The sequence below is a fragment of the Amphiprion ocellaris genome, chromosome 24 (genome assembly GCF_022539595.1).
Source record: "Amphiprion ocellaris isolate individual 3 ecotype Okinawa chromosome 24, ASM2253959v1, whole genome shotgun sequence".
Taxonomy (NCBI): Eukaryota; Metazoa; Chordata; class Actinopteri; family Pomacentridae; genus Amphiprion; species Amphiprion ocellaris.
In genome coordinates, this window is record NC_072789.1 from 893,848 (window position 1) to 921,449 (window position 27,602).

The 27,602-nt window shown below is 35.1% G+C and overlaps 2 protein-coding genes across 3 annotated transcripts; one reads left to right on the top strand and one right to left on the bottom strand.

Moving 5' to 3' along the window:
- Window positions 1–2,133: 2,133 nt before the first annotated feature.
- Window positions 2,134–6,080, top strand: LOC111573352 (dynein light chain Tctex-type 1-like). The gene is made up of 5 exons (XM_023277477.3): window positions 2,134–2,312; window positions 3,001–3,042; window positions 4,175–4,298; window positions 4,530–4,607; window positions 5,633–6,080. Exons 1-5 carry the CDS (start codon window positions 2,277–2,279, stop codon window positions 5,704–5,706), a joined length of 354 nt encoding a protein of 117 aa, XP_023133245.1. The 5' UTR covers window positions 2,134–2,276; the 3' UTR covers window positions 5,707–6,080.
- A 702-nt stretch (window positions 6,081–6,782) lies between these two features.
- LOC111573332 (cytochrome b-245 heavy chain) lies at window positions 6,783–27,199 on the bottom strand. 2 transcript variants are annotated; one of them, XM_035951492.2, is made up of 14 exons: window positions 27,114–27,199; window positions 26,194–26,258; window positions 25,246–25,338; window positions 22,112–22,222; window positions 21,547–21,631; window positions 20,535–20,683; window positions 18,743–18,948; window positions 16,801–16,933; window positions 16,624–16,716; window positions 14,527–14,780; window positions 13,083–13,245; window positions 11,834–11,980; window positions 10,660–10,784; window positions 6,783–9,367 (listed from the first exon to the last, which is right to left on the bottom strand). In XM_035951492.2, exons 2-14 carry the CDS (start codon window positions 26,236–26,238, stop codon window positions 9,250–9,252), a joined length of 1,722 nt encoding a protein of 573 aa, XP_035807385.1. In that variant the 5' UTR covers window positions 26,239–26,258; window positions 27,114–27,199; the 3' UTR covers window positions 6,783–9,249. The 2 variants fall into 2 exon arrangements, with proteins under 2 accessions (XP_035807385.1, XP_035807389.1); XM_035951496.2 differs by lacking the exon at window positions 27,114–27,199 and having other exon boundaries at window positions 18,743–18,924; window positions 26,194–26,354.
- Window positions 27,200–27,602: the final 403 nt, after the last annotated feature.

The window sequence follows — 27,602 nt, forward strand, 5'->3', positions numbered from 1 at the left end:
GGACCCTTGATTTCCTGTTTTTGGCCTAATAACTAAGACATACTGAAAAAACTGCAGAGTTCTGGGTGGGAAAACCATCTAAAACCATATCTTCTTTGTTAGAAAATCGTCTACTGGGCAAAACAAACTTTTACAGCTTTAAGTGTTTGGACAGAAAGTAGTATTTTGGGGTGGACTAAACATTTAAAACTACAACTTGAGTGTTTTAAAGTTTTTTGGGTGGAATAAACCCTTTAAACTATATACTTGGACAGAAAATAATATTTTTGGTGGAATACACCCCTACAACTATATACTTGTTTAGAAATGACTAGTTTTTGGTGGACTAAACCTTTAAACCATAACAACTTGAACAGTAAGTAGTATTTTTGCATCAAATACACTTTTAAGACTATCTACATAGACAGGAAGTCATATTTTTGGGTAAACTAAACCTTTATAATAATATACTTATGCAGAAATGACTTTTTTTAGGTGGAATAAACCTTTCAAACACAAAGTACTTTTACAGAGTGTGTTTTTTCGAGTCAAATAAGCAGAGGCTCGTTTCCAGGACCACATTTCTAGGACCCTTGATTTCTTTTTTTTCAAGCCAAATAACATAGTTCACTGAGTTTTATCAAAGAGGAAGTGAGAGTGTCAAGCCCTCATTCTCTTCTATAAAATAACAACCATAAATTATAAAACTATGAAATAAACCTGAAAGTTGCATAAAAAGTAGTAATAGTAAACAGTAAATTACTACGTAAGTAAAACTGAACTGACACGATACAGATTTTAACCCTTAAATGGCATGTTTCATTATTCTGCTGATTTTTTACAACAAACAAAATGAAAATATTTCCTGTAAATGTGCTTTATTTAAGATTTTTTTGGACTTGTTGCCTTTTACAGATTTATAGTTTCAACAGTGGAGAAGCAGATAGGAGGGAATACAAAGCAAAGTTCCCCCACGGTGAATTTACGTGGTGTTTGATTTAAAATCTAAGAAATATAAGAACCAAATCCAAGAAGTCAAAGCCACCAAACCTCTGAGAGTCTCTGGAGCATTTTCAGTGAGCGTCGTCATCTCTGCTCAGAGGTTTTAGTTCTTCATTCAGTTCTGGATCAACAGAGTTTTAAATTAGTCAACTGTGAGCTTCTCTGTTTCTGGCTCTGAAACTTGTATATTCACCCAGACTCCTTTTTCCTGCAGTTCCACAGAAACATCAAACAGACTCTGAACATTAATGTGGACTGCTGACGTCGAAATATTGTTCTAAAGGATTATTTCATTCACATTTTGACATCACACACGGGTTAAAGTCTCATTTGGTGAAGATCGCACAAAGTGAAAAATAAAATCAGGATCAAGTCTGGATTGACACCAAACTCATGTTCACAGTTCAGAAAGTCGCCTTTCCTTCTGTAGATCACTTTCTAACAGAAACTGGTTTATTACGTGAATCTGGAAATGTGTTTTTAACCAACAGAGACTGAACTGACTGTTATCTAAAGTGATTCCATAAATATCAATAAAAGTTCTCATATTTTCTTTACGAGCATTCGGGAAAAAAATCAACCAAAATCCAGTGAAATTCGCTGGATTTTGGTTGATTTCCCCCCCCCCCCGAATGTTCTTCAAGAAAGGTTTTTTTTTTTTAACATTTCTTTTTTCCGCCAAAAAATGTTCAAAAATCTCCCCAAAATGTGGGAGTTTTCACTGTGAAAATATATATATATATATATATATATATATATATTTATTTATTTATTTATTTTTTTCTCCTTTTCAAACTTTAAAACGGGTCACCTGACCCGCATGACGACACGAGGGTTAAAAAACGATAAAAGCGGAAACTTCAAAGTAATTTAAGACGGGAAGTACCTGAGCAGGACAAGATGGCCGCCGAATATATAAATACAGTCAGCCTCCTGTATGGGAGAAGCTGGTTATAAGGACACTTTGGACCTTCACTTCAGAGTAGAACAGCTGTACCAGCAGTAAGTAGAAACTATAATTTTTGACTGATAAACAGGCAAGTTCTCCTCTCTGTTCTTTGTCGTTTTTCACACCCCACGCCAGCAGGGGTCACCTGCCGCTTCCTGCGCTCCGTCTCGGGGTTAGCGTCGCTCCGTCTCCGGTTAGCGTCGCTCTCTCCGGCAGTTGTTGACTGTGTTGACAGCTCACAGGAACTCCCGACCGGCTGCCTTTTTTCTCTGCGAGAAGACAGTCATTTTTCCTCATTTTCCCCCCATTGTACACAAGGCCATTGCACGGCTTGAAGCTTCGACACATGCCCGGGATGGAGGAGTTTCATACCGGCAGCGAGGTTCGTTCCTGAGTCCACCTTTTGGTTCCTAACGGTCGATGCTAGCTAGCTGAGAATGCTAACGGCTAGCTAGCTACACCAACTAGCCGTTCCCATCATTAGCTGTGATTTCTGATGCTAACTGTGTTGTATTCGGCGTAAAATCACCACATAATGTCTTTTCTTCCGTCCAGAATTATCTCATGTTGTTCCTGGCAGTTAATATGGTGTTAAAAGTGACCTTTCAGTTATCATTTTTACTTAAATCTTTAATATTACACAGTTCTTGTGTTACTCCTATAGGAACTGTTGACTGCCGTACTTGATAGTATTGATGACGTAATTTTTTCTGCACGTTTATTGTGTTCGTGTATGATGTCAAGAATTCAGTAATATTTTCAGCATTTAACCGGTGTGAAAGTGTCACTAAATTGCACAATATTATCAATCTCAAATGTGATATGATTGCTGTATTAGTTCTATAGGAACCGTTGGTTACTGTGCTTAATAATGAGGCTAAATTGATTATTTTTGCATGTTTATTTCTATCATAATATTTTCAGCTGTATTTTCGAATTGTGTCATGATGACTTATGGTGCTTAACACAATGCTGAAAGTGGCTTTATGGTATGTTTAGTTGTGTTTTTATTGAAATGTGGCCATTTTCTGTATTGTGTCTGTAATCTGAATTTATTCACTTTTTTTTAGGGCTCATTCAACTCAGATGAAGCTGATAACATTGTTAAAGAGGTAATATTAACGCTTTAATTCTATTTCTGATATATTTCCCCCTTTTTATTAAGTCACTTAAAGATTCTTGTTGTGGCTGGGTCATGTAGCTTAAAGATTGTCATGATCACAATGTTTAATTTCAGTTAATGTACATAGTCACTGATCATTTTTTTCCCACATTAAAAAAAAAAATTAACAGTCAAGAGATCAAAGTTCATCCTGAACCACAACATAATTATCTTGTGCTCCATTTTAAGAACATGTTTTTCTTTGTCACTGAAATAGAAGCTAATTCTATATTTGTGTAAAATTGTGGACTGCTAAAATTAAGCGTAAGCCTTGTTTTCCAGTATGTTTTTATGGCGCAGCAGATTTAAAACCCCGTGGACCTTCAGTGTTTAGTCGATAAATTTATTAGTTATTGACAGTAAACAGAATATTTTTGGGTTATCGACAAAACACGGTGTTTGAGGACGTCATCCAGGGTTATTTTACATTTTCTGACATTTTTTTTTAGAACACACAACAAATGAATTAATCAAGAACAGATTAATCAGCTGGGAATTGCTTATCTGTAGACATAAAAGTTGAATAACTAAATTAAACCAAAGAAAAATAACAAAAGTAAAAATATGTTGGAAAAAATATTTAATTTCCAGTGTGTTGTAACTGTGCTGTTTTGCCTCAAGACACATAATTGGACTCTTAAGAAGAAATAAAAACTTGGGATTGTTTGCACATATTTTGGTCATTGCTGCTTTTAAATTCATGGTCCATTATGCAGCTGTGCAGAGATTTTTAGATAAAAGATTGAATTTAGGTTAGTTTTACTAACTTTTGAGATGCTAAAATTAAAACTCCAGATCAAAACATGTTTTTTTTTTTTAACTTGTATATTTTTACTTTTGTGAAAATTATGTGTCCTTTTGCTGAATACTGGGTAGTTTATTTGAGAAAAACAGTCCTTAAAACATTTAAAATCATAGAGAAAGGCTCTTACTAAAGCTCTACTGTGCTCAGGTTTTATCAGCGATATAAAGAGAAGTGCAGGACAGTGTTCGTTCTTTATTTAGTCCCCTCTGGTCAAACAGCACCCAGTGACTTCCACATGACTCTCAGCACTGATGTTGTCTTTGTGCGTTTGTCTCAGTGTATTGACAACGTCGTCGGCGGTGACGACTACAGCCAGAGTCAGGTGAACAAATGGACGGCCAGCATTGTGGAGCGCTGCCTCACACAGCTGGTCAAAATGGGGAAACCTTACAAGTACATTGGTACGTTCCTGTGGGTGGTGTTCTTTCTGGATTTACTGTGAAAATAGCCTTATCAGCAAGCAAGGATTACATTTTCAAACTAGCAAAACATAAATGCCACTATGTGCATCTTTAGTCTTACAGGCTTTGTGCAGAAACGCTGCTCAGGAAAAAGAATAAAAAGAGATTTAATAATGACTAAGAGAAGTTCAATGTAAAGACGACAAGCTGATTGAGTTTCTGTCTGCGCAGTGACGTGTGCTGTGATGCAGAAAACAGGAGCCGGCCTCCACACAGCTAACTCCTGCTACTGGGACACGGCCATGGATGGTAAGGAAGCAAATTTAAACAATTTAGCCTCGTTAACAATCAATCATTTAATTGTTGAACCAAAGGGAATATCGTTGATGTTTTTCTACATGTGGATGAAACAGTTTTCTACCTGTGACACTGGATGTGTGCTACAAAGTCTGCTCAGTAACATGAGGAATTGAAAATGAACTCTCTGAACTCTAAGCAGTTTCTGAGCGATTGGTTATCTTCTTACATTTTTCTTCACCGTGGGCTAATTTTTCTATGTAAAATCCTGTATCTCTCTGAAAACAACACAAACATGAAGAAGCAGAACTCAGAAATGTGTTTTGTGCAGTTTGACACACTTAAAATAAAACAGAATAAAGTGATTATGAGAAAATATCTCCTATCCTGGGTTTGGACAGTTTGGCCAATGGAAATCCTTGTCATATGTTGTAGAACGTTGAAAATCCAACTAACTTCTGTCATAGCAGTTTCTGGCTCTAATGTGTGGTAATTTAAGATGCCTTCTTTCTGGAATGTCAATGTATTCTCCAAATATAACAAAGAAAAGTATTTAATCTCAGGAAAAATGATTATCTTGCAGATTCTGAGTCAATGAGAAATAGCAGTGAAAGTCTCAGGTTTGTGTCTTTAATAGTTCCGGACATTGTTGTTCAAACAGCCTCTAATTTTTTTTATTGTGTGAAAAAAAAAAAAAAATCTGCTGAAGGTAATTCAATGGCCAATCTTTAAAAGTATTTGATACATCAGTGTGAAATAATTTTATCCATATTTTATGTTACTAAAAATTGAAGTAAATCAGAGATGGTCGAGCAGAAATATAAATGAAAATTGGACATTTTAAGAAGGAATGAACCTGAAAAGATTAAACATGATACAAAGATCTCCTCCTCAATCTAGTGTTGAGATCAGATAAAACTTTTTTGATCCCTCAGCAGCCAGAAATCGATGAGCTATAAAAGAAATCAGACAAGAAATCTAAAATGAAGACTTTCTCCAGCTTCCTCATGTAATGAATGTTTGTTCTGTGTCTGCAGGAAGCTGCACCGTGAGGTGGGAAAACCGCACCATGTACTGTGTGGTCAGCGTGTTTGCTGTGGCCATCGCATAGAAACATTCATGAACCGCCTCACCAGGAGTGCAGTTCATTCCGGCGGTCAGCAGGGGGCCTCCCAGGGCCACAGTCCTCATCCATACAGCTGTGTTCACCCAGCGACTCCACAAACAGCTGCACAGGTTCCAACAGCTGCATCGTTTCCAGCCTTCAGACGCATGTATCAGCCTCATGTGTGTATTTATCTTGTGTTGCCACTGCAGTGCTTTAATAACTTCACATTTATGCCCAACAGCAGCTGTAAACAACACATTCTGTTCAGCTTCGTCAGTGTTTCATCTGTTATTTCAATCAAGTCTGTGAGAGAAAAGAGATTTTTTGTACCTGGAGCTGCAGGATAATAAACATGAACAGATTTATGAACAAACTCATGTTATTTATGTTTCATTTATTTCTTAAAATCCCTTCATTTCCACTCAGCTGTTGTATTTAAGTGCAGCTTTATACAACACGACATTTTTGACTGTTTTTGAATGTTTAAAATCATAAAGAAAACCTTCATACTGTGACGAGTTATGTTGAGCAAATATGTGATCGGTTTGAGACTTCCTTGGATTCCTGCTTCACATTTTCTGCTAAGCTGTTGGTGAAAATCTGAAATGTTTAAAAAAAAAAAAAAAATACAAAAAAAAGGAACAAACAATAACTGAACATTGTCTGCAACATCCTTCAGCACAACAATAGAGCTGGATGAAGCTGATTAAATCTTCTGAGAGCTTCTCAGACAGATGAAATTAGATGAAGTTCTGTATTGTGGGGACAATATAAAATGGATCGCGAAGCGTCAGGGAGTTTAAACATCGAGCTGTTACTGTAGCCTCCTTTTTTATTACACTTCAGTCATATGTGAAGATTCAAGTTTATTATTCAACAAAAGCAGATTCAGTTGGTCATGATGGCAGGAGCATCTGACCTCCTGAAAAAAGGAATTATCAAATCATTTTAGAGCAACAGAACATTTCCTTCTGTTGCTCTAAAACGATGCATATTTCCTCCCAGAACATCGTCTGTTTATATGATTCTTTTTGCCATTAGAGACAGTAAAATACTAAAAATGAAAATACAAAGAACAATTCATGTTCCTTCCTGAAGGATTTTTTGGACTTTATTTTTTTTCATCAACACACTAGGATGCTATCAGCTGTTTTGTTTCATGTTTCAATTGTTTGAAGTTTAAGGTTCATTATTTAACCCACATGGCAAAGGCCTTCATCCATGGATGCTGTTTCCATGACAACTGAGCAAACTATCCAAGGTTCTTTTATTTCCAATAAAAGAACCTTGGACCAGATACCGAGGATTATTTTAGAATAACAAATCTGTTTGTTGTTTGGAAAACAGTCTGAAGCATAAATACGTTTAGTCTGCAGTGATGCAAAACAGAATCTTATAAAGTGCTTCCTGAACATATTTGTTTCTTAATAAATGAGTCGTTCATTCTAAAATATTATTAAGACATTCTGGGGCTGCAGATTTCATTTGGATATAGATTTTGCAGCTACTTTAAAATGCAGGCTTCATGCTATCATGTTGTGTTTTAACATTATTATCATTAACTGACACGTCCGTCGGCCTGTAAGCATGATTTCTGCACACATATGTTCAAAACTTGTTTGGAAATTTTACATACTGAATAATCCAGTTTTTCAGAACTGACAGGAAATGATCTGAAGGTTGCTGGTTGTTCATTTTTCCTTCCAAACAAGCTCAAAACACTTTATAATAGCAAAAAATCCATTAAACCCTCTTTCAAGACCCATTTTGACAGTACAGAAGTACAACACTGTAAAAAACAAAAAACTAAAAAAGAAACCACAAGTTAAAAACGGTGGAATACTGTAATGCTTAAAGCTGTAAAAACAGTGAAAATATTGACAGATAATTTCAGTAAAACTGTCATTTTACAGTCACACATTGTAAAAGAAGCAATTATTATTTGTAAAAATCTGGATTTTTGACGTCAACGTTATTTTTTTTACAGTCATCGTGTAAATTAATTTTTTTCCGGGATTTTACTCGAATTTATCTGTAATTTTACAAAGCAAAGGAAATCTGTAAAATAACTTTAAATATACATATTTTGTCTTTTAGATAACAGCAAATATCTGTGAAATTGATTTGTTGACTGAAATACTGTTTAAAAAATTGTATTATTTACAATTTTGGCCTGTTTTTTTGGGTTTGTATCGTGTAATTTAATATATTTTATCATAAATTACAGATAATATAAAATTAAATTAAGCAGTGAAATCTGTAAATGAAAACAGTAATTTGTTAAAACAAAACAAAAATACAGCTTAAAAAAAACCCCAAAACATTAACAGAACCGCTGCAGCAAAAAGCATTGAGGAGTCTGTTGAGATTTTTATTTTTCCTGCAAAGTTTCTGCTGTTTTTGTTTTTTTGTTTTTGTTATTTTTACACAACAGCTCCTCTGAAGCCGCCAAAGCTTTAATAACGCTGGAGTCTGATTGGTTTATTTTCCTCTTTCATTTTGAGGAATTTGATCTCAGACTTGACTTTCAGTAACTGCTTCTGGCAAAACGCCCAAATGGAGCAAATGAAAAAGGAAGAAATGTTTTGAAACCAGCAGTTTCTCTTGTTGTCGTAATGCAAAAGGAGAAGAAGGGAATGTGGAAAACACCACATCGCTTTTTGAGCAACAGCTGCGTATTTACAAAACGTCTGTGGTGAGAAACGAAGAGGAGGAGAAGCCTGTTGAGCTGCCAGATGTTCCAGATGTAGTTAATAGGAGCGTTATTCACAGCCAGCTCTTTATCTGACCAACAGGCTCCTTCTGGCTGGAAATGATAGAAACAAGAGATAAAGGGATGGTAAGAGGTCGCTTTAGGGATGTTAATGTTGAATTTGAACTTTAACTAAAAATGCCATGACCTGAAATCGACATGAAATCGTCTGAAATGTTTCAAAGAATGCAGCTTTTTCCCAGTCTCCATCGTTCTGATTGTTTCTACACTGAAAAAAGGGAATTGTTGAGTAAGCTTACATTGGATTCCTCTCAAATGAACATTACTGCAGCTTCATTTTAAAGAAAATCAACTTGAAGTGTTGAATTTTTGCAACTTAAGTATTTGTTTTACCCAAATATAAAATGTTAAACATGAGTTTGTCATTGGGTTTCTTTTCAGAAAACTGCACATAGTATAGTAACATGTAGCAGAAATGTATAGAAGCTGTATTTCCTCATACTTCTGAATAATTTGGAGCTTTCGTTTTTTGTTTAAAATGTTCAAAACCAAACCAAATTTACCTTTGAGCATCTCTAACTCAATCTCTTACCATCTCTTGTTTCTTATTTACGTGATTTCCAGCCAGAAAAAATTTGTTGGTCAAATAAAAATTCATTATAAATAAAGATTTTGCCATGACTATGAATAATTTAACTGCATAATCTTGTACATTCAGTCATTCTTAGGTGTAGAACGTGGATAAAGTTTGATGTAGGGTCCCGGCAGTCCGTCGCTGCTGTTTTAAAGTTTCCTCCCTCCGTCGTCGCCGTTCAGCCGCTGCAGGTTTTATTCTAGAAGTTCTCCTTGTTGAAGATGAACTTGACGTCGTCCTCTGAGTGCGACAGACACTGTTTCTCCAGAGATTTTCCCAGCTGAGGCGGACCGCACAGGAAGACGCCAACTTTGGTTCTGTAGATGCAAAATAAAATAAAATAAATAACTTCATTAATCGTAGTTCCGCTAAATCCAGTCAGCTGTGGTGGTGGAGAACAACTCTGATTTGCAAACATTTAGAATCCACATACCGGTCAGTTACCATTCTGCATCAGTAGTTTTATTTTATTTTATAATTAATCACAAGCCCACTTACACATTTACAGTCTTGCATTTAAAAATTTGCCATAAAAGTATAAAAAAAACTAAAAACAATCAGAATAAATGCAGGAAATGGCCTCTGTCATTGGGTAATTATCACTCAGACATTAGTGTGTGTCTGCTGTTTGTGATTTTCATTATTAATCTGTTATTTGTTTTTGAAAACTCAGAAAATAGAAGGATGTGAGCATTAGTTACCCAAAGCAGCACCTGAACAGTGTTTATGTCCAAACCTCTAAATTATTTACTAAAAATTTAATTGTAAAGATTTAAAAAAATAAATACAAGATTTAAAAGATGAAATTCATTCATTCAGATTTTCTTGTGTCACTGCTGGATTGTTTAATTTAGAAGAAAAATATATATTTTGAATATTTCACTGTGGCCAAAAACTTGCAAATTTGTAAAAATATTTTAACAGTAATTTTATATCAAAACATGTAAATTTTCTTTAACAAATGTGATATTTTATATTGTATTATTTTGATTGACATGTTTTTAACGAAGCATTACTTTAGACATTGTTCTTTTTTATAGTTTTATTTATGTTTTGATGCATTTTAAAGTTAAAGAAAACATTTTAAATAAAGAGGAAAATTTCAATAAAAGTCACAAATTTAAATCTGAATATGTAAATTAGCTATATTCTTTATATATAATATTTTCTTTAGATGTAAACTTTGTACTGAAGCATAATACTTGAGTAAATCCTCTTAATTTAAACTCCACCACTGTTACGATATAAAAAAAAATCTGTTAAATGCTTCCCCAGTTTAATAGTTTAATTCACAGAAAAATGTTACAAGAACATTTATGAATTATGGCCTGAATTCTGACTTCATTTCTGAGAATAACGATAAACATCTGTTGCAGCTGTAGCAGTGTTAGCATTAACATCAGCATCAGCTGTGGTAGTTGTCATAGCAACAGAAATAAAGCGGTAGATAAAGCTGTGATGTAAAAAGTGAATAAATAGTAAGCAGGAAAATCCAACCTTTTTAATTGATTAAATTTGTCCGTATAAATTAGCTTCACTCCTACATTCCCAGTTTGTTGTTTTTTTGCTAAACGTGTGTAAATGAGATCCTACAAAATAAAAGCCTCACCCCGGGTGCTTTGAAGCGATGTTGGTGAATTCGTTGTCCCAGTTGGGTTTCCCGTAAAGAGTTTTCTGTTTGAGGCCAGTGATTGGATCGTTCTCCGCCTCGTGGTGAACTCGGAAATGAGCCGCCTGGTGGAGGAAAAAGACAGAACGTCACTTTAAAAGATGTTTTCTGGAGACAAATGACCGTTTACATCACAGGAACAATAAAAATGTGTTCAGAACAGGTTTCCTGAACTAGCTAAAGAATAATGAGAAAAATTTTTAAGATTGGTTTTACATTTTTACAACATGAAAACATGTTTCATAATTGTGCCAAAACGATAATATAAGATAAAAATAGAAAATAAATTAAAAGATTAAAGCATGGATTTATATATGGATTTTTTTTTTGTTTTTTCCATTGACATCAGTTAATTCATTCAGATGTCATTGATTTTACTGTTGAATAGCTTAATTTATAAGATTAGTTTTAAAAAACAATTTCTAAGGTGAAAACCTAATTATATAAAATAACTTAGAGTAAATTTGCAGATGAATTTTAATCCTTTTTTATTCCAAAAAAACCCTAAATTTTATTTTAAAAAATTATGGTTTAAAGTTTATTTGCAATGACGTTTAAATATTATTATACATTTTCTTTGTCCTTTTTTGTAATTTTATTGATATTTGCATTTATTGCAAAAATAGGAAAAAAAATAGGATTTTTTTAAACAACAGACAATTACAATTAAAATAATTTAAAAGCAGCAGAACCTTAAAAATGTTTGTTAGAACAAGATAAAGATTCTGTTTTTAGAACAGAAAAGGTTTCTTGTTATAATGTGTTTTAGGTTGCAGTTATGTGACTAATCTTAATAAATTCCTTTTCCATTGAAGAACATCTTAATATAACAATAGATAACTTATGTGAGTGATAGTGATCCATTTATCTGTTCCTGTTTTACAGTTCACCTTATTCTGACCAAGTTAACTGAATATTTGGAGCCAGGGTTACAGCAGAAAACGTCTTTTTCAAGTTTGGTTTTAGAGGAAATGGACACGAAATAAAGTGACCATAAAACATTTGAGCCAGAACATTAAGACCATAAAGATATCAGCGACCGTCTGAGACACGTCTCAGTTTCCAGTTATCAGGTTTTAACAGGTTTAGAGTTTAAAACGTCTTCTCTCCTCACCTCGGCCTCCTTCCAGCGGGTCAGGTAGATGTTGTAGCTCAGGAAGTCGGTCACTTCCCTCTCGGCCATCTGACCCTCCAGAGACTGCAGCAGGTCAGCAAACCACTCGAAGGCCTGCGTCTCCGGACACAGCCAGTAGAAGTAGATCTGGTATTAAAACAACAACATCCAGTTCCTTATTTTAGAGTTTTATCCACAGTAAAATAGCTCTAAAATCGAACACCTGACTTGAAGTTTTCCTGTTGAGCCCCTAACAGCACAAAAAGCATGAAACTGAATTTATAACAATCAGTATTAGACCAATTACTGAGGGTTATTTTTATAAATTAAAGTATTTTTTTGTTTTCCCCATGTATTGATATAAATCTTCCTATAAAATCCTTTATTTTACTGTATTTTTGCGGTCTTATAATTGTAATTTACCTGAACAATTAAATACTGTGCAACTTATTACAGAATTCTACAGTAAAATGAGGTTTAAGGTTTAATCCTATAAATCGATTTTTCAATAATTTGCTGCATTTATGCCACTTTAAACATTAACTGTAATTAACTGTAATTGTCTTCTTAGAAATGTATAAACTGTGAATTGCAGACATATAGTGTAAAAGAAATGTCTTTAATATTCATGATTAAGAGCTAAAAACTCAGTTTAACATTTAACAAGAAGCATACAGCACTAAAACATATTTAAAAAGTGAATGATAAAGTCATATTTCTATGGATTATAAACATTTATTCAGAGGCAGCATGTCTGACAAACTGTCTTCTATTAAATGTAATTTAGAAACCAAGAAAAGATTCTTGTTTTCGGCCTCAGAAATGCATCAGATTTATTGTTTTTTAAACAAAACTGTTAGAGTTTGGCTGCATTTTTACAGGATTTTATTAGTGTGCAGCAGAAAGAGGCAGTTTTGTGCTAAAAAGCCTAAAACTTTAAAAGATGATGATTTAATGAACATCATGTGAGCTTTAGATTCACTTTCAAACATATTTTTCTGTGAATTTTAGTTACTCTGACGTTAATCAGTTCTAGTAAAATCAGTTTCTGTGTTTTAATACACACTGGGAGCTTCTCCTTTAATTTGCTTTCAAAGTTCATCTGTTGGAAACTACGGTGGAAATAATGAAGACCTTCAGCTCAAAAATGAACTTTGATGTTTGTTTAGAAATGTTCAGATTTCCTCTCCTCCTGTGATGCGGTTGGAGCATCTCCTTATTGTTTTCTTCGTGTTGATTTCCCTCTCACCTTCTTGGTGAAGACCTCCTGGTTGTTCTGGATGCGTTTGTACCACACAGACTTGAGGATGGAGGCGAAGGGCGTCACTCCGATTCCTGCTCCCACCAGCATCACCACCTCGTAGCGGAACACGTCCTCGCTGGCGGTTCCAAACGGGCCATCGATGGCCACCCTGAGAACCACACAGAAGCTGTTAAAGACCAACGCTGGAACATAGTGAATGTTTTACATACTTACCCTGTTTTATTCAATTACAGGTAATAAGTAGTAAAATCTGATTAATAAAATACTTATTCATCCTGAAAAACAGACCAAAACTTTAAGAAGTCTACATAAAAAATCTGTGTTTTCTCATTTAATGGTACTTAATTCTCAAAGAATGTTAGACTGTAAATTACACTTTTTTGTCTTTATTTAAATCAGCAGAAATATCATTGTTTTAGAGATATTTACCATTATTAAAAAGAAAAATTGTGTCTTAAGAACTGAAAAATGGTAGAGTTTTTCAAAAGGTTTTCCCTGTTTTGATATCCAATTAATTTACATAATGACCATAAAAGTAATTAATGTCCACATTAAAAATCTGCATTTTTATATTTTCATCAGTAGTAATTAATTCTTTTACCATGTTTGACAGTAAAATTCCTCAGTTTTTTTCTGTTAGACAAAAAATAATTATGTAAATTAAGGATTGAAAAATGCTAAATAATTTTTTGAACTGTCACATTACAGATTTTCCTGTTTTGTTAAAGATAAAATCAAAGAAAATGTAATATTATACAAAAAAGTATTAATGTATATGTTGACTGACAAAAAGGAACAAATAAAACTAAATGTAATTAATGTTCACATATAAAATCTGTCTTTTTAAAAATTATAATTCATTCTTTTATGTTATTTGACAGTAAAATTACACCATTTTTTTTACTGTATTTAAACCAGTAAAAATATCAAGATTTTACAGATGTGTTATTTGAAAGAAAAAAATATGAATGAAGGATTGATGTTGAATCTAAATGTTGAAGGAAGTAATATTTTCTACATCTGGAACACTTGTTGGTTTCCTTTCTGTGCTTGTTTTGACTCAAAGCTGTGACTGTTGGAGCATTTTTTAAGACTCGGTGTTTCAGAGGAAGCAGCTCTGGATAAAAACCTCCTCCTGTCATTGTTTGGTCTGAAGAAAACAGAAAAATGCTCCAACCTACACAGCAAGACCACAGAGGGAAACTAATTGGTTGTCTGTAGATAGTGTTGTCAGTATTGTTGGTTTCTACGGTTTCTCTGCCTCTCCACTCTCTGCTGAAATGAGGGAACAGAACTCTTACAATGGAACAATCGAGGCTTTTAATGTCACCCTTCCTGCCAGCTTTTCAAAGGTTCAGGGAGGCGACAATCAAGTGCAATCAAACGCAATTTTAGCCACAGTTTCCTCTCTTATCAACTGTAGTCGTACTTGGGCATTTGCCAGGCCTCCTGAGGTTCGTTCCTGTCTCCTCCACAGGCCTCGTACAGCGCCTGAGTCCAGTCCCCGACGATGCGGATGTGGGCACTGAAGTAGTCCTCCTCCGGAGCGGAGGTCAGGGTGAAGGGATGCCACTCCAGCCTGGAGACAGATGGACACTGGATGAAGACGTACTGACCCACCTCCATGTGGAAGCCCTTCCTCTTCATCTGCAGCTCCAGGGTCTTGGACGGATGCATCACCACCTGTGGACCACAAACACAGGTATTAGGCTGAAAGGTAGAGGTGTTTATTCAGCTTTAACTGATGGATAACAAGTTTTAAAACCGGTTGTGATTATTTTCATAGTCCAAGCCCACAGGGATGTCTATAAATTACTCGTTTTCTCCATCAAACCGTCAAAACCTCAGAAATATTCAGAAAAAAAGAGAAAAACAGCTGGAAGCAGAGGGTAATTTATTAATTTAGTCTGGACTAATGATTGACACATAAACAGAACATTAATATTTCCCTCGGTTTGTTAAATTACAGATAATAACCAATAAAAACACATAAAATATGTTTAAATTTAAATATTAATGGTAAAAATAAGAGAAATGTCTAAAGCTGTAAAAACATCAAAAAAAAGGAATTTTATAAATCACACTTCCTTTTTTTCACCTTATTTAAATCAAATTAAGTGTGACTTTATTTTAAAAGTTATTTTTCAGAGATTATCTGTGTTTTATTAAATTACAGAGAATATCTTGATGTTTCGTTAGCTGAATGAAAAAAATAAATTATATCCGCATCTGCATTTTTTAAACTGTAAAATTGTTTTTTTTGCAACGTGAGAACATAAAATTACACATTTTTGACTGTATTCAAATTAGATTTTTTTTTTTACAGATATTTGCCGTTATTCTCAGTGTTTTCTTTTAGAGTTTGAACATTTCAATATTCCACTGTTTTTTCTTGCACTCTTGCTGCTAATTTTCACTTTTTTGCTCCCTTTTGTTTCTTTATTTTTGCAGTGTAAGTTAGAACTTGTCAATCAATTATAGAAAAACCTGGTATACATATGAAAATATATTTATATTTAGATTATAATAAATATCTATTATTAGAGCAAGTCAGCCTGTGTTCTCTGTAGAAAGACATTCAGATATTTAATTAAACTAACCTACACTGTAAAAAATGGTGGAATACAGTAAAAGAACACAAAACTGTAGAAATTGTGAAAAAAAACTGCAAGAAACTATTTCAAAAAATACACATTTTGTGGACATTATTTACAGTCTTGGTCTGTTTTTTTTAGTCTTCTGTTTCAATCAACATGTTATTATGTTTATCTGTGATTTTAGTAATTATTATCTGTAATTTATCAAAATAGGGAAAACTTTGTAAAATAACCGTAATTTGGTGAAAAAAAGTCAACAGTTTGTTTTTTGTAGGGCGCTGTAAGAAAAAGTGGCAGCAAACATGCCAGAAAAAATAGTCAGAAATGTGAAAATAATGTCAAATATCTATGAAATAATTTGATTTAAGTACAGTAAAAATAATGTAATTTTACAATCAAACACTGTAAAAATACAGATGTTTGATGCAGATGTTATTTCCCCCCTTTTTTTTAAATGGCCAAAATGCAAATGAATATTTTTTCTGTGCTATTATCTGTGATTTAACCAAACAGGGAGAATCTGTTAACAGTAAATTGTTAAACAGTGAGTTACAGTTTGACACAAACCTGCTGCTGTTTCTTTACAGACCACATTAATGTTCACATCCATTTAATAAAGGAGTTGCACCACAGTTATGGAATAATCTTCTATAAACTCTTAAACTAGAAACTTTCATGTCCATTAATGAGTTTAAGAGGATCATAAATAACACACTGAAGGAGGAATCTAAGTGTTTTTCTAGAGGAGTCCTTGAATATCTGTCAGTCTGATTATTGTTCTCCTGTTTATTTGTGTCTCTTGTATCTGTTCTATTTAACATTCAGATCTTCTATGGCTGCTGCCTTGGCCAGGCCTCCCGTGTAAAAGAGATCTGAACAGGACTTCCTGGTTAAATAAAGGTAAATAAAATAAAATAATGTGTACAAACCTTGGTGATGACCACCTTCTGATGGGATCGATAGAAGCGAACGAGTCTCTCACACAGGTAGAGGAACATGGGGGCGACCACCCACTTCCACGTCTGAACACAGAACATAAAATATAAAGAAAACAGGATTCTCCTCTTTCTCCGTTTATGAGGACGCTGTTTTAAACTGACACTCACCATCGGTGGGTTTCCAGCAAACACCGGCACCGTGCAGTTGGACCCAGGTTGTCCCCACTCTTCAAACCGGTCGGCACACAAAGTAGAGTTGTGCACGAGCAGATCTTTGTTCGTCTGTCCTCGAACAATACGCCTGAACACACAGTTAAATAATGCTGAATTGTTACTGTAAGGCAGCATCAGAGAGGGTTGAACTCACAGTTTGGTGAAGGAATGAACAATTTTATCACAATATTTAGATTAGAACATTTAAATTTAACCATTGAAATCAGAAAATCCCCCTCACTTAGACTTAGACAGACTTGATTAATCCCCCATTCTCACACTGTAATTCAATAGAGACAGCTGTTGTAATAGTATTTTATTGAACTTGTGCTGCTCATTAATCAGTGTATGCTGGGAAGTTTCGACCAGTTCTGTGGTTTCACTGACATAAGTCTCATTATTTAACAATCACACCTCTGTTCCAGCACGATGACTCAGAATTTAAGAACTCTGTCAGAGAGAAAGATTAATTTTCTATAATTTTATTTGAGAAAAAGGGATCCTTGTAACTGTGGAGTACCTCCAGGCTCTCTCCTAGGTCTGCTTGTATTTTATAGAATTTTACATGTGGAAGGGCAAAATAATGCTCATTAAATTTCTCTGTATTGCACTTTAAAAAACTAAGTGAAAGTACAAGTGCTTAATAACTACTTCTTGTAAATGTAGGTTCTCCCCTTGGTCCTCTCGTATTTAATATCCTGTAAAAGTGTAAAACTCCACCAGCAAACATCAAATGCTGAACGTCTTGCAACTTCATCATGTCTTCATGGTGATTTTTTTATGGCTTTGCATCGTCATGTTTGGTCAAATAATAATATTGATTTCTTCTTTGCCAGTGACTTGGAGCATTATCTGTCTGTAAAACAGGAACCACCACAAAATCTGGGAATCTTCTAACTTCTCCTCCACCAAAGTATGGTTTTTATTCTGCAGCTCAAGTTCCCTCCATGTGAACCGGACTCCCAACCTGTGGCTAAATCTAAATCAAGACGTGTTTGGGTTATTTTGTCTACGATCATCAGGGTTCTTCTGCTCCACCAACTGTGATTTGCTTGGAACTTTAATTTAATCATTAATTTTGGGTCTTTTAAACAGAATCTTTAAAATTTTCAATTTTTTCCCCCAAAATTTATACAAAAGTACATGACAAGTGTCCTCCAAAATAAGGTTTATGCTTACAAAGTGGAAAAATAAAAATGAAAATATGCCCATGCTAAAATATAGATATATATTTTGAGTGAATTTTATTTGGAGAACCATTTGAAAGTCTAAACTATCAACCACAACTTGTCATACCTGATGAAGCAGCTATAAAACACTTAATAAAAATAATTTTCTTATAATTTTGGAACCAAGTATTTATATTAAAAACTACTACTCTATATTTTATTTGGTATTATTGTGACATGCAGCCACAGTTGGTTCAGAAAACATCACCAGATGGATTCTGCATTCATAATTTTTTGACACTTCCAGTTTTTCCATATATCAGCTCACCCATAGTTCGAGATTGTTGGACTTACTTGTACAATATTACAGATTCTGTAAGAAGGACATGAAAATTTCATGTTTTTATCTCTAATAGTTCCTGTTGTTGTCTTTGTCACATTTAAATTTGAATGTGGAAAAAGGATGAATTGAAAGTGGGTCAACGATACATTTTTTGATCATGTTTTATCTTGGAAGGTATTTGACGTATCAGTCTGAAATTTCAGAAATATCCTGAAGGATGGTTATATTTTATGCTCTAAACAAATCAGGTAAGTCAGTAATGGTCAAGTAGAAAAAGATTTGATGATTTGCTGAGTTAACGCTCTCATCCAGACCAACTAATGTAGTGATAAAAGAGCTGGTAGCTGCAGTAAAAAACATGAACGGTGCTTCTGTGTCGTCTCACCCGAAGCCGTGGAACACCAGGGCGATGAAGAAGATGACGAAGAGGTGATGCGTGTACCAGAACACCTCGAAGTAGGACCTGCGGATCACCTCCATGGACGAGGTGATGATGAGGATGAGGGCCAGCGTGATGGCGACGCCCGTCAGCCCGGCGATGGTGGTGAACATGACGATGGTAGGGTTCTGCACCAGAACACACATCACCCGCTACACTCCTTTACTCACATTTTCCTCTTGAAGGGCCTCAGAGGGCCTCGTCTGGAGAGCCTCCAGGTCATCTCAGTTGTTTCCTTTTTAATCACACTCTGCTGCAGGTCATGTTTGTTGGCTAACTTCCCTCATTTGCTAATGACTGTTTAGTCATGCTTCCTCTAACTGCTGAGGCTCGCTGCTGGTTAAAATAAAGGGTAAATACATTAAGATGGAAGCTGAATTTAGAATGTTTAAGTGTTAACAGTAGAGGAAACTCAAAAGGTTAAGCTCAAGTGTTGGTGAAATGTGTACACCGATAAAAGGAGGTGTCTACTGAAGTGTGAACGCTAAAGGAAGACGACTAAAGGAGATAAATGAGAGAAGATAAACGATGAAGTTTTTCAATTCTTCAAAGATAAATATTTGGGACCTGAAAGTGGTTGAAGGGTCATTTTAAGCATCTCTATGTGGAAAAGTAATCGGTAAACTCCCAGTTATTGAATATGAGAGAGAAAGACATGAAATGCACTTTTTATAAATGTAAATGTGTGCTTGTTTTTTCCTCTCAGGGTCAAGGTTTAGGTAGAATTTTGAGACTTTTCGTATTTTCACCCTCCATAAATGTCTGGGAAGAGACTTTAAAGGTATCTCCAGAAATAAAAGTCCCACAGCCATGAAATTTGACAAACAGAACTGTTTCCAGCAGATCCAAATCCAAATCAAGCAGCAAATTCTATTTACGTTAGAGGCATCAAAAATTGATGAAATATTGACCAAAGCCTATAATTTTAGTAGTAAATATGGTTCCATCCATATTTACTGTTTTTACAGTTACAGGAACTTTCTGGGGCTCCAATACCACCATCGTCTGAAAACTTAACAGTTTTCCTAAGACCCAGTAATTAAAAGTTTGGTTTCTGCTGGAAACAATCAATCATTTGGATCTACTGGAAGCCACTCTGAGTCCTCCTCAAACTTCATGGCTGTGAGAGTTTTATTTCTGGAGATCTGGAAACATGAAATTTTCGAAAATCTGCAAGAATATTTTACAGACCCAGCCAAAAATACTGAGTAAAATCTGTTTCAGGTTTAAGATCAGTTAAAAAAAACACATTTTTGATAAAAAATGAGGCATAAAATGTGAATTTGTAGGAATAATTTTATCATATTTAGTCTGATATTCAGAGTATTTTAGCGTTTGGGTCGAAGCAGCAGCAGCGTGTCAGTGTTAAAGGTGTTGTAGGGGTTGTAGTTTAAAATATGAGAAAAATCTGCATTTTTTTCTCTCTATTCTGAATGTTAAGCTTTTGAATTAATGCATTTCAAGGCTGCATTCTGTATCTGCAAAGAGGAAGTTTCCCAGATGACAAAACATCAAAAAACGAATACGCCGAAAGGAGAAGTTTGTGAAGTAATTCTGTTTTTTGTCACCAACACTATATTTAGCAACTAGACAAAAGGGGCTTTACTCATTTTTGCAATACAAGAAGCATCCAACTGCACTGAACCTCAGAGCTAACGTGCTGCATGCTTTTATTTTCTGTAACTCTGTAAACAATGATATGAATCTGAGCTTGTGTTCTCTGTTAACCGTAACTCACCGTCTCATTGGTCCTGATGGGGTTGAGGAAGGAGGCGTTGTCTCCGTTACCGATTTCAGACAGAACGAAGGTCAGGAGGCTGCTGTTGCGATCCAGCTGCGCGTCCATGAAATACTCAAAGTTGAACAAGTGTGCAACAATGTGCACAGCTGCAAGAAATGAGAAGTAAATTATGGCAAAATATCCTTCATCTATGACAAAATGTACTAAATGAATTTAAGGAGTGCTTCAAACTGCGTCGTACTCTGAGGTTCTATCATAGATGATAAAATATTGACTCAGTTTAGAGACTACAGTTGCAGCTCTCAAAGTTTTGAGAACTCAATAAAATTACAGGGAGATGGGAGCTGTGGAGTACCACAAGGCCCAATCACAGATCCTCATATATTTGTTTTCACTTTTACATCCATACATGCAACTTTAAAGGCTTGATAATAATTATCAGGTATTAGTAGCTCTTTGAATCTACTTTAGTGTGATCATTACATAAATATCATCCTCACGTGGCAACTGAAATAATAACATTTATTCGTATAGCATTTTTTAAAACAGTGTGCTTGTATTTATGGAGTACCTCAACGCTTACTAATCGGTTGTCGTGTATTTTATATAATTTTATATGTGGAATGGTAAAATAATGATGTTAAATATTATTCGTACAGCACTTTTATAAACACAATAAAAGTGCTTAATAGCTGCTCCTTGCAAAAGTGTAGCACCCCCAGGCTCTCTCCTGGTCCTATGGTGTTTTATATAATCTAAAAATATAAAACCAGGATCCACCAGCGATCTCAAAGAACTGTCTGACTGCAACATTAATTACATCAGTGCAGGAAAATTAAAAGTATGTATGATCATTTTTATCACGTCTTCTGTTAATCTCAGTGCCAGAAATGTCAGAGATACTTTTTGATTCCTATTTCATTTTATTAATCTTGTTTATAGCTCAAACTATGTCAAAATAATATTCCTGTTCTCTTGAGGTGATTATTGTAAGAGTTTCAGACTGTACCTGTATGGAAGGCGATCATGTAAGCCACCAGTTTGTGAAAAGTGAGGTTTCGGTCTAGTTGACGAGCTGCAGTTCGGCTGCAGCACTGAACACAAACAAGACAAACAGAGATTGTAACGTTAATCCTCTGAACTTCAAGCACTTTAATATTTATTTTAATCAATATGGGCTCATTTTCACTGCTATATAAAGACCTGCACATCTAGACATCACATCTAAAGAGAACAACCATGAAGGAGTAGAGAAATGTCTTCTGACTTAAATTTCTTCAATAATCTATTCTGCCATATTGAACTAACTTATAATCAAGATGTTCAACATTTTTCCAGGTGTGCACAGGGGGCTCTAAATGTTATCCATATTTTACTAGTCATCTGACTGTTGATCACAGCTGGAACGCAGATTGATTAGTTTTTTACAGAATCTGGTTGCTGAAAGCAGAACCAACCCGCAAAAACATACGGTCTTTGGCAGATAAATTCAGCCCTCTGATAGTTAAAGAACTTTTCTAGCAGTTATATCTTCCTTTGACTGGAGGAAAGTCCATGTTATGTTTTATGGATACCTGGATGGATCCTCGGAGGAAGGAGAGGAGGTTTCGGCAGACCGGCAGCAGAATGAGCATACAGTTGAAGTTGAGGCAGGCAGCAGGAGCTCTGGCCCAGGGCAGGGCATGCTGTGGGTTCCAGAAGGTTACTTTAAACTGTGATTAGTGCTTCATACATTCTGTCATCATCAGAAATCATCTCAGTGATTAAAATTCACATTCATGGAGGTCTGGAACCTGATGGCTAACAGAAAAGAAGAACTCATCTATCAAAGCAACAAAGGGAAAAACTTGATTCTGGAATTTCATCTATGAATCCACTTTAAAACCGTGGTCTTTTATTGGAGGTTCATAGACGTCTTTGGCTGCCAATTCTCAAATATTACTCTCCTTTTTTTGTTTAGTTTGTCCTGGCAAATTAGATTTTAAAAATGCTCATGTTTGATATCATAAAAAAGAAGAAAAAAAGGAGCTCTCTCTAGATAGAAATTAAACACAATAATGAGATTAAAACAGTGTGTTTTATTAGCTGAGAATGTGCAACCTCATTTGGAAACTCTAACTGCAAACAAGGCTTTTGAACAACTTTTTCATGGCCGTTTTTATTTTTTTATATATATTTTTTTTACCATTGAGAAAATCTTAATTTCAAACCAGGACCTACACAACCGTTCCAAAGTTTGGAGTCACCTAGATAATTCCATGTTTTCCAGTAAAACTCCCACTTTTATCCATGTGCTAACATAACTGCACAAGGGTTTTCTAATCATCAATGAGCCTTTCAACACCATTAGCTAACACAATGCAGCATTAGAACACAGGAGTGATGGTTGCTGGAAATGTTCCTCTGTACCCCTATGGAGATATTCCATTAAACATTTCCATCTACAATAGTCATTTACCACATTAACAATGTCTGCACTGGATTTATCATTCATTTAATGTTATCTTCATTGAAAAAAATGCTTTTCTTTGAACAATAAGGACCTTTCTAAGTGACCCCAGACTTTTGAACGGTAGTGTACGTCAAATTCGAACACAAAAGTCCAAATTGTTCTTCAAAAAGGGACATATTTTAGATTATTTTAAAATTTAAAATATTAACTTTAATTTGCATTTTAATTTGAGTAACATGAAAACCGGGACATGTGTGCTTGCAACTGGAAAAATGTAAACTTCAGTTGAATAAATTATCTAATTTTAATATTTCCAGTCACAGACATCATTTAAATGAACCAGTGTAGTTGGTAATTGGAAGCTTATCCAGATGTTTATTTAGCTAATCATCTTGAAATCATTGTCTTATTGTAGTTTTGCACTTACAGTACCATTAAATGTTGGTGAAAATGCACATTTATATCAGAATATTGTGCACTAAATACCATGCAGAGTCTCAACATTTAATTTAATGACTCATTTTCTAACTCTAATCTTTTGAAGCTTCCGGGTTTCTTGAATCTGTGAGAAATAAAAGCTCTGAAAACAAGTGTGGAGCAGCAGTTCTCAGGACCGTTCATGTTCTCTCTATATTTAATAGCATTAAATTCAGAAAAGCAGACAGTAAACGCCTCGGTGTTTCACTTCTCCTGGCCTACAGCCAGCTGTGACCACAGAGCAAACGCTCGCTACGTCAGCGTTCCTTTGTGAATTAAAGGTGGCGTAGATAAGGAGCGATTAGCGGGGCGTGGATGTCTCTGTCTGTTACACTTTTACACTGTTATTGTAGAAAGTCCAGGTTTTCTTTACTCAGACCAATATCACTGAAAACAGATCTGCACAGTAAATAGAAATCTTTATTTTTAGAATCTGTCTTTCTATGATATCTAACATAAACTGACTTTGATCCTGCAAATGTCTTTATGATCACTGCACAAGAACAGTTAAACTAAAATATATATAATTTTACAGTGCAGAGAGCAGATGGAAAATACTAAAATATTAAGTACAAGAATACAAGGCAAAACGTGTTTATGGAGGATAAAGCAGGACAGAAAATACTATAAAAAGGAGGTAGATGGAAGTATTTATGTACTGAGAGCTGTACCTATAAGGCCTGTATGGAGGGAAGTCATTATTACACAGGATTGTGTATATATTGCAGTTTGTCCATCCAAATATCACACATAACCTGTTTTATACAGACCAGTTTGATCAGAGTTCAGTCCCAGAGTTGGATAGAAATTGTTTTGTGGATTTAATGGACTGTTCAAACAGAACATGTCAGGTTAATGAATATAAATGTCACATAGCTTCAGTTAAACCAGCAGTTTTACAATGAATACATATAAAAATGTAAGAGAAGTCTATTTATTTTCTAATCTTGTTTGCATATTTTGTGCTCCTTTGAAAACTGGAGCTCTTTAGAGAACATTAAAACACGAAACACGATGATAAGATATTAAAAGAAAGCATTAGTGGAGGCAGTGCGGCATTAAAAAGAGAATTAACATCAGATAAAGAATTAAATGTGATAAAACTGCTTCTCTGTACAGGTGGTTTTAAAGCTGCTCTGACAGTTTTATCTCCAATCGTGTGAGTTTGAATGTCTCCCTGCTGGCAAAATGACTGTAAAACACATCCCATATTTTTACATCTATGCAGGCTATTAACTTAATGAAAAGCCATCATTGTTAGTTTATTTTTATGCTACCAATGTGCATCAGATTTGCCTGTCCAACAGGCCGTAAAAACACAAATATTTTCTTTTTTAAATCATACAAGACAAAGAATCTCTTTGTGTGTTTGATGCTGAAATCAGACGACTTCTTTTAACCTGGAAGTTTCTTGTAATTGGCTCATAATTGCTCAACTGATTGTTGCGAGCGTAGAAACCACTTCTGTATTCTGCTGTACAGTTTACTGCCTTAGAGGCTTCATAATGTCAGGACCTCTGACAGCTGCTGCCTTTAGAGGAAATGAAACAGCCCGGGTCCTGTTTTTGACTCGTTTCTTATTTACCTACAACTTTCAAGATAAGTCATCTCAAAGGGCTTCATGTAATCAGATCAGGACCTGATGGTCATAGAATAACAAGAAAAAACACAACGATTCACTTCAAAATCAGCTTTCTATAACTTTATCTACTAGATGAGAGTTTTCTAAAACCAATAAATAAAATTCTAACTCTTTAATTCTTCAGTGGCCGCACTCACCCCTAGCAGGACTCTGGTGTAGAACCACTTCTGGACCAGGAACCTCATGTAGAACTCAACAAACAGGTAGGCGTTGATCCCCAGCCACACCAGCTGTAAAACCAGCCAACACATGCAGCGTTACATCAACAGGCTTCACCAGGGGTCAGAACACAGCAGAAAAATGATCTGATCCAATGTTTTCACATCAGGACGCCCTAAACGATTCCACATCGACAGCATGAGCACCAAAATGAGTCCTTTTAGGGCCTTACTTTGAAAAATATGAAAAGTTTTAGTAGGAATTGAATGTATTTAAGAAGCTGCAGTCACACATACTGAGGTTTTAAATGGTTGTCAATGTTTTTACGACAAATTAGACGAAAATATGTAAATAAATACAGTTTTTATTCTTAGTGGAGTAGAGAAATTAATGAGAAATAAGATTACAGCAGTGGTTCTCTGGTTTAAAGTAGGGCATATTGGATTTTTATACCCAAAGTGCAAATATTTTCCAACTCATTTTGGACCATTGGCTCATATATTCACTGCTGCTGTCAGATTTCAGTCGACTGTTTGCTGGATTTTTATTACTGTAAACCAGCTGTGACTCCTTCAACCAAACATTTTAATTTATTGTTAAAATATTGACAAGAAAGGAAGAGAAATATTAAAGAAAATTCTTCAAAAACTGCACAAATTTGTAAAGCAGAAGCTGATTTTACTAAACTGACATTACATGGCAGTGAAAGTAAAACCTCCAGTAAAATCATTAGAAAACAGAATAAAGTCTAACATTTACAAAAGTAGAGCAGCAGTCGTTTTATTTAGCATCTTGTGATCCAAAGTATCGATTTGGATCAGAATCTGCCTGAACAGCAACTAGAATTCTGAAAACATTTTGTGTGTTTGTGCAGAAAACCCAATAAAACCCCGAATTAAAGCGAGTTAATCAAGAAATAAACTCACAATTACAAAGATGGAGAGTCCCTCGTTGGCGATGAAGTTCCCCATGGTGGTGATGAGCAGAGTGTCTGAAAGCAGAGCGTTACTGAGACAGAAGGAAGCAGGAGAGTAAAGAGCGCTGTGGCCCGCTTACTGATTTTATAACCTTTGATATCAGCAAATGAGGAAGTGGCCTTTAATGGTTTTTCAGAAGGAAGGAGTCTTATTTCCTCCTCAGGTTCCTTCAGACTCTGAAGGCTTTGATGCAGTCTGGGTCAGTGATCTTACCCCTGATATTTGAAACCATTATGCAAAGAACAGATAAGAGAGTTGGTTCCTTTTAAATGTATTTTTCCTTGCAGGTAGTTTCAGATAATCCTGATCGATCAGTTGGCTATAAAATGACCAAATAAAAATTTAAAATGCACTGAAAAACACCGTAAAGTAGCAAATCTATATGATGGAATAGATTCGTGTGTTACCACAACTTAAATCCTGTTTTTTAGGTTAGTTTAGTTGGAATAAAGTTATGGTTTCTGTGATTTTTGTGACCACATGGGGGCAGCAGGAACAATAATGCTGCATGAAAAAGTAAACTTAGGTTAAATTGTCAAATTCTTATCACCAAATGTGTAGCTGAAATGCTACTTTTAATGAATAATATTCTACAACGTGCATGTTCCTCATAATAGAGCAGCAAACATCCAACTTTTACTTGTCCTATTAAAACTTTTACAGAAGTAGAAAATCAACAAACTATGAATGTTTGCTGTGAAATCACAAAGACTCCTTTAGATGTTCCAGTCCTTTAGGGTCTTTAAACTGCAAATTGTAAAGAAAAACATAATTTCTAGCAAAAAGCAACAATAGCTTTTAAAGTTGTACAGCCTGACATGCAAAAAAGTAAAAATATGAATCCTATTTCTGAAGTTGAAGACACTTACACTCATGAAGTTTAATCTGGTTCACAATGTCGTAGAACAGCTGAGTCCTGGACGCCTTGGCGCTGGAGGTCCAGGTGACCGTTGAGGAGGAACTTGATAGTCGATGGTGACACTGAGAGTTTTTCTGCAGAGGAAGTGGCTGATTTCTAAACGCGAAGTAAAACTGAAAATTATTAATTGCCACACGCTTCCTCTTTCAGGCTGGACAGCAGAAAGAGAAACACCTGAACTAGGATTTTAATTCCATTTCACACCAGAACAGTGGAGCAGAAGAGAAAAGAGATTCTGTTGTTTTAGTTGAGAAGTGGAGGTTCTGTTAGCGGACCTACAGCTGGGAACTTCTAGTGAAGAAACGAGCTTTCAGCAGACCTGCATGTTATTTCCTCACTGTGAAAGAACAAACAAACTCACAAAAATACATAAAGAAATATAATAAATATGCAATAGTCTGGCAGTTTGGGTGACAAAAAATACTGTAAAATAACAAAA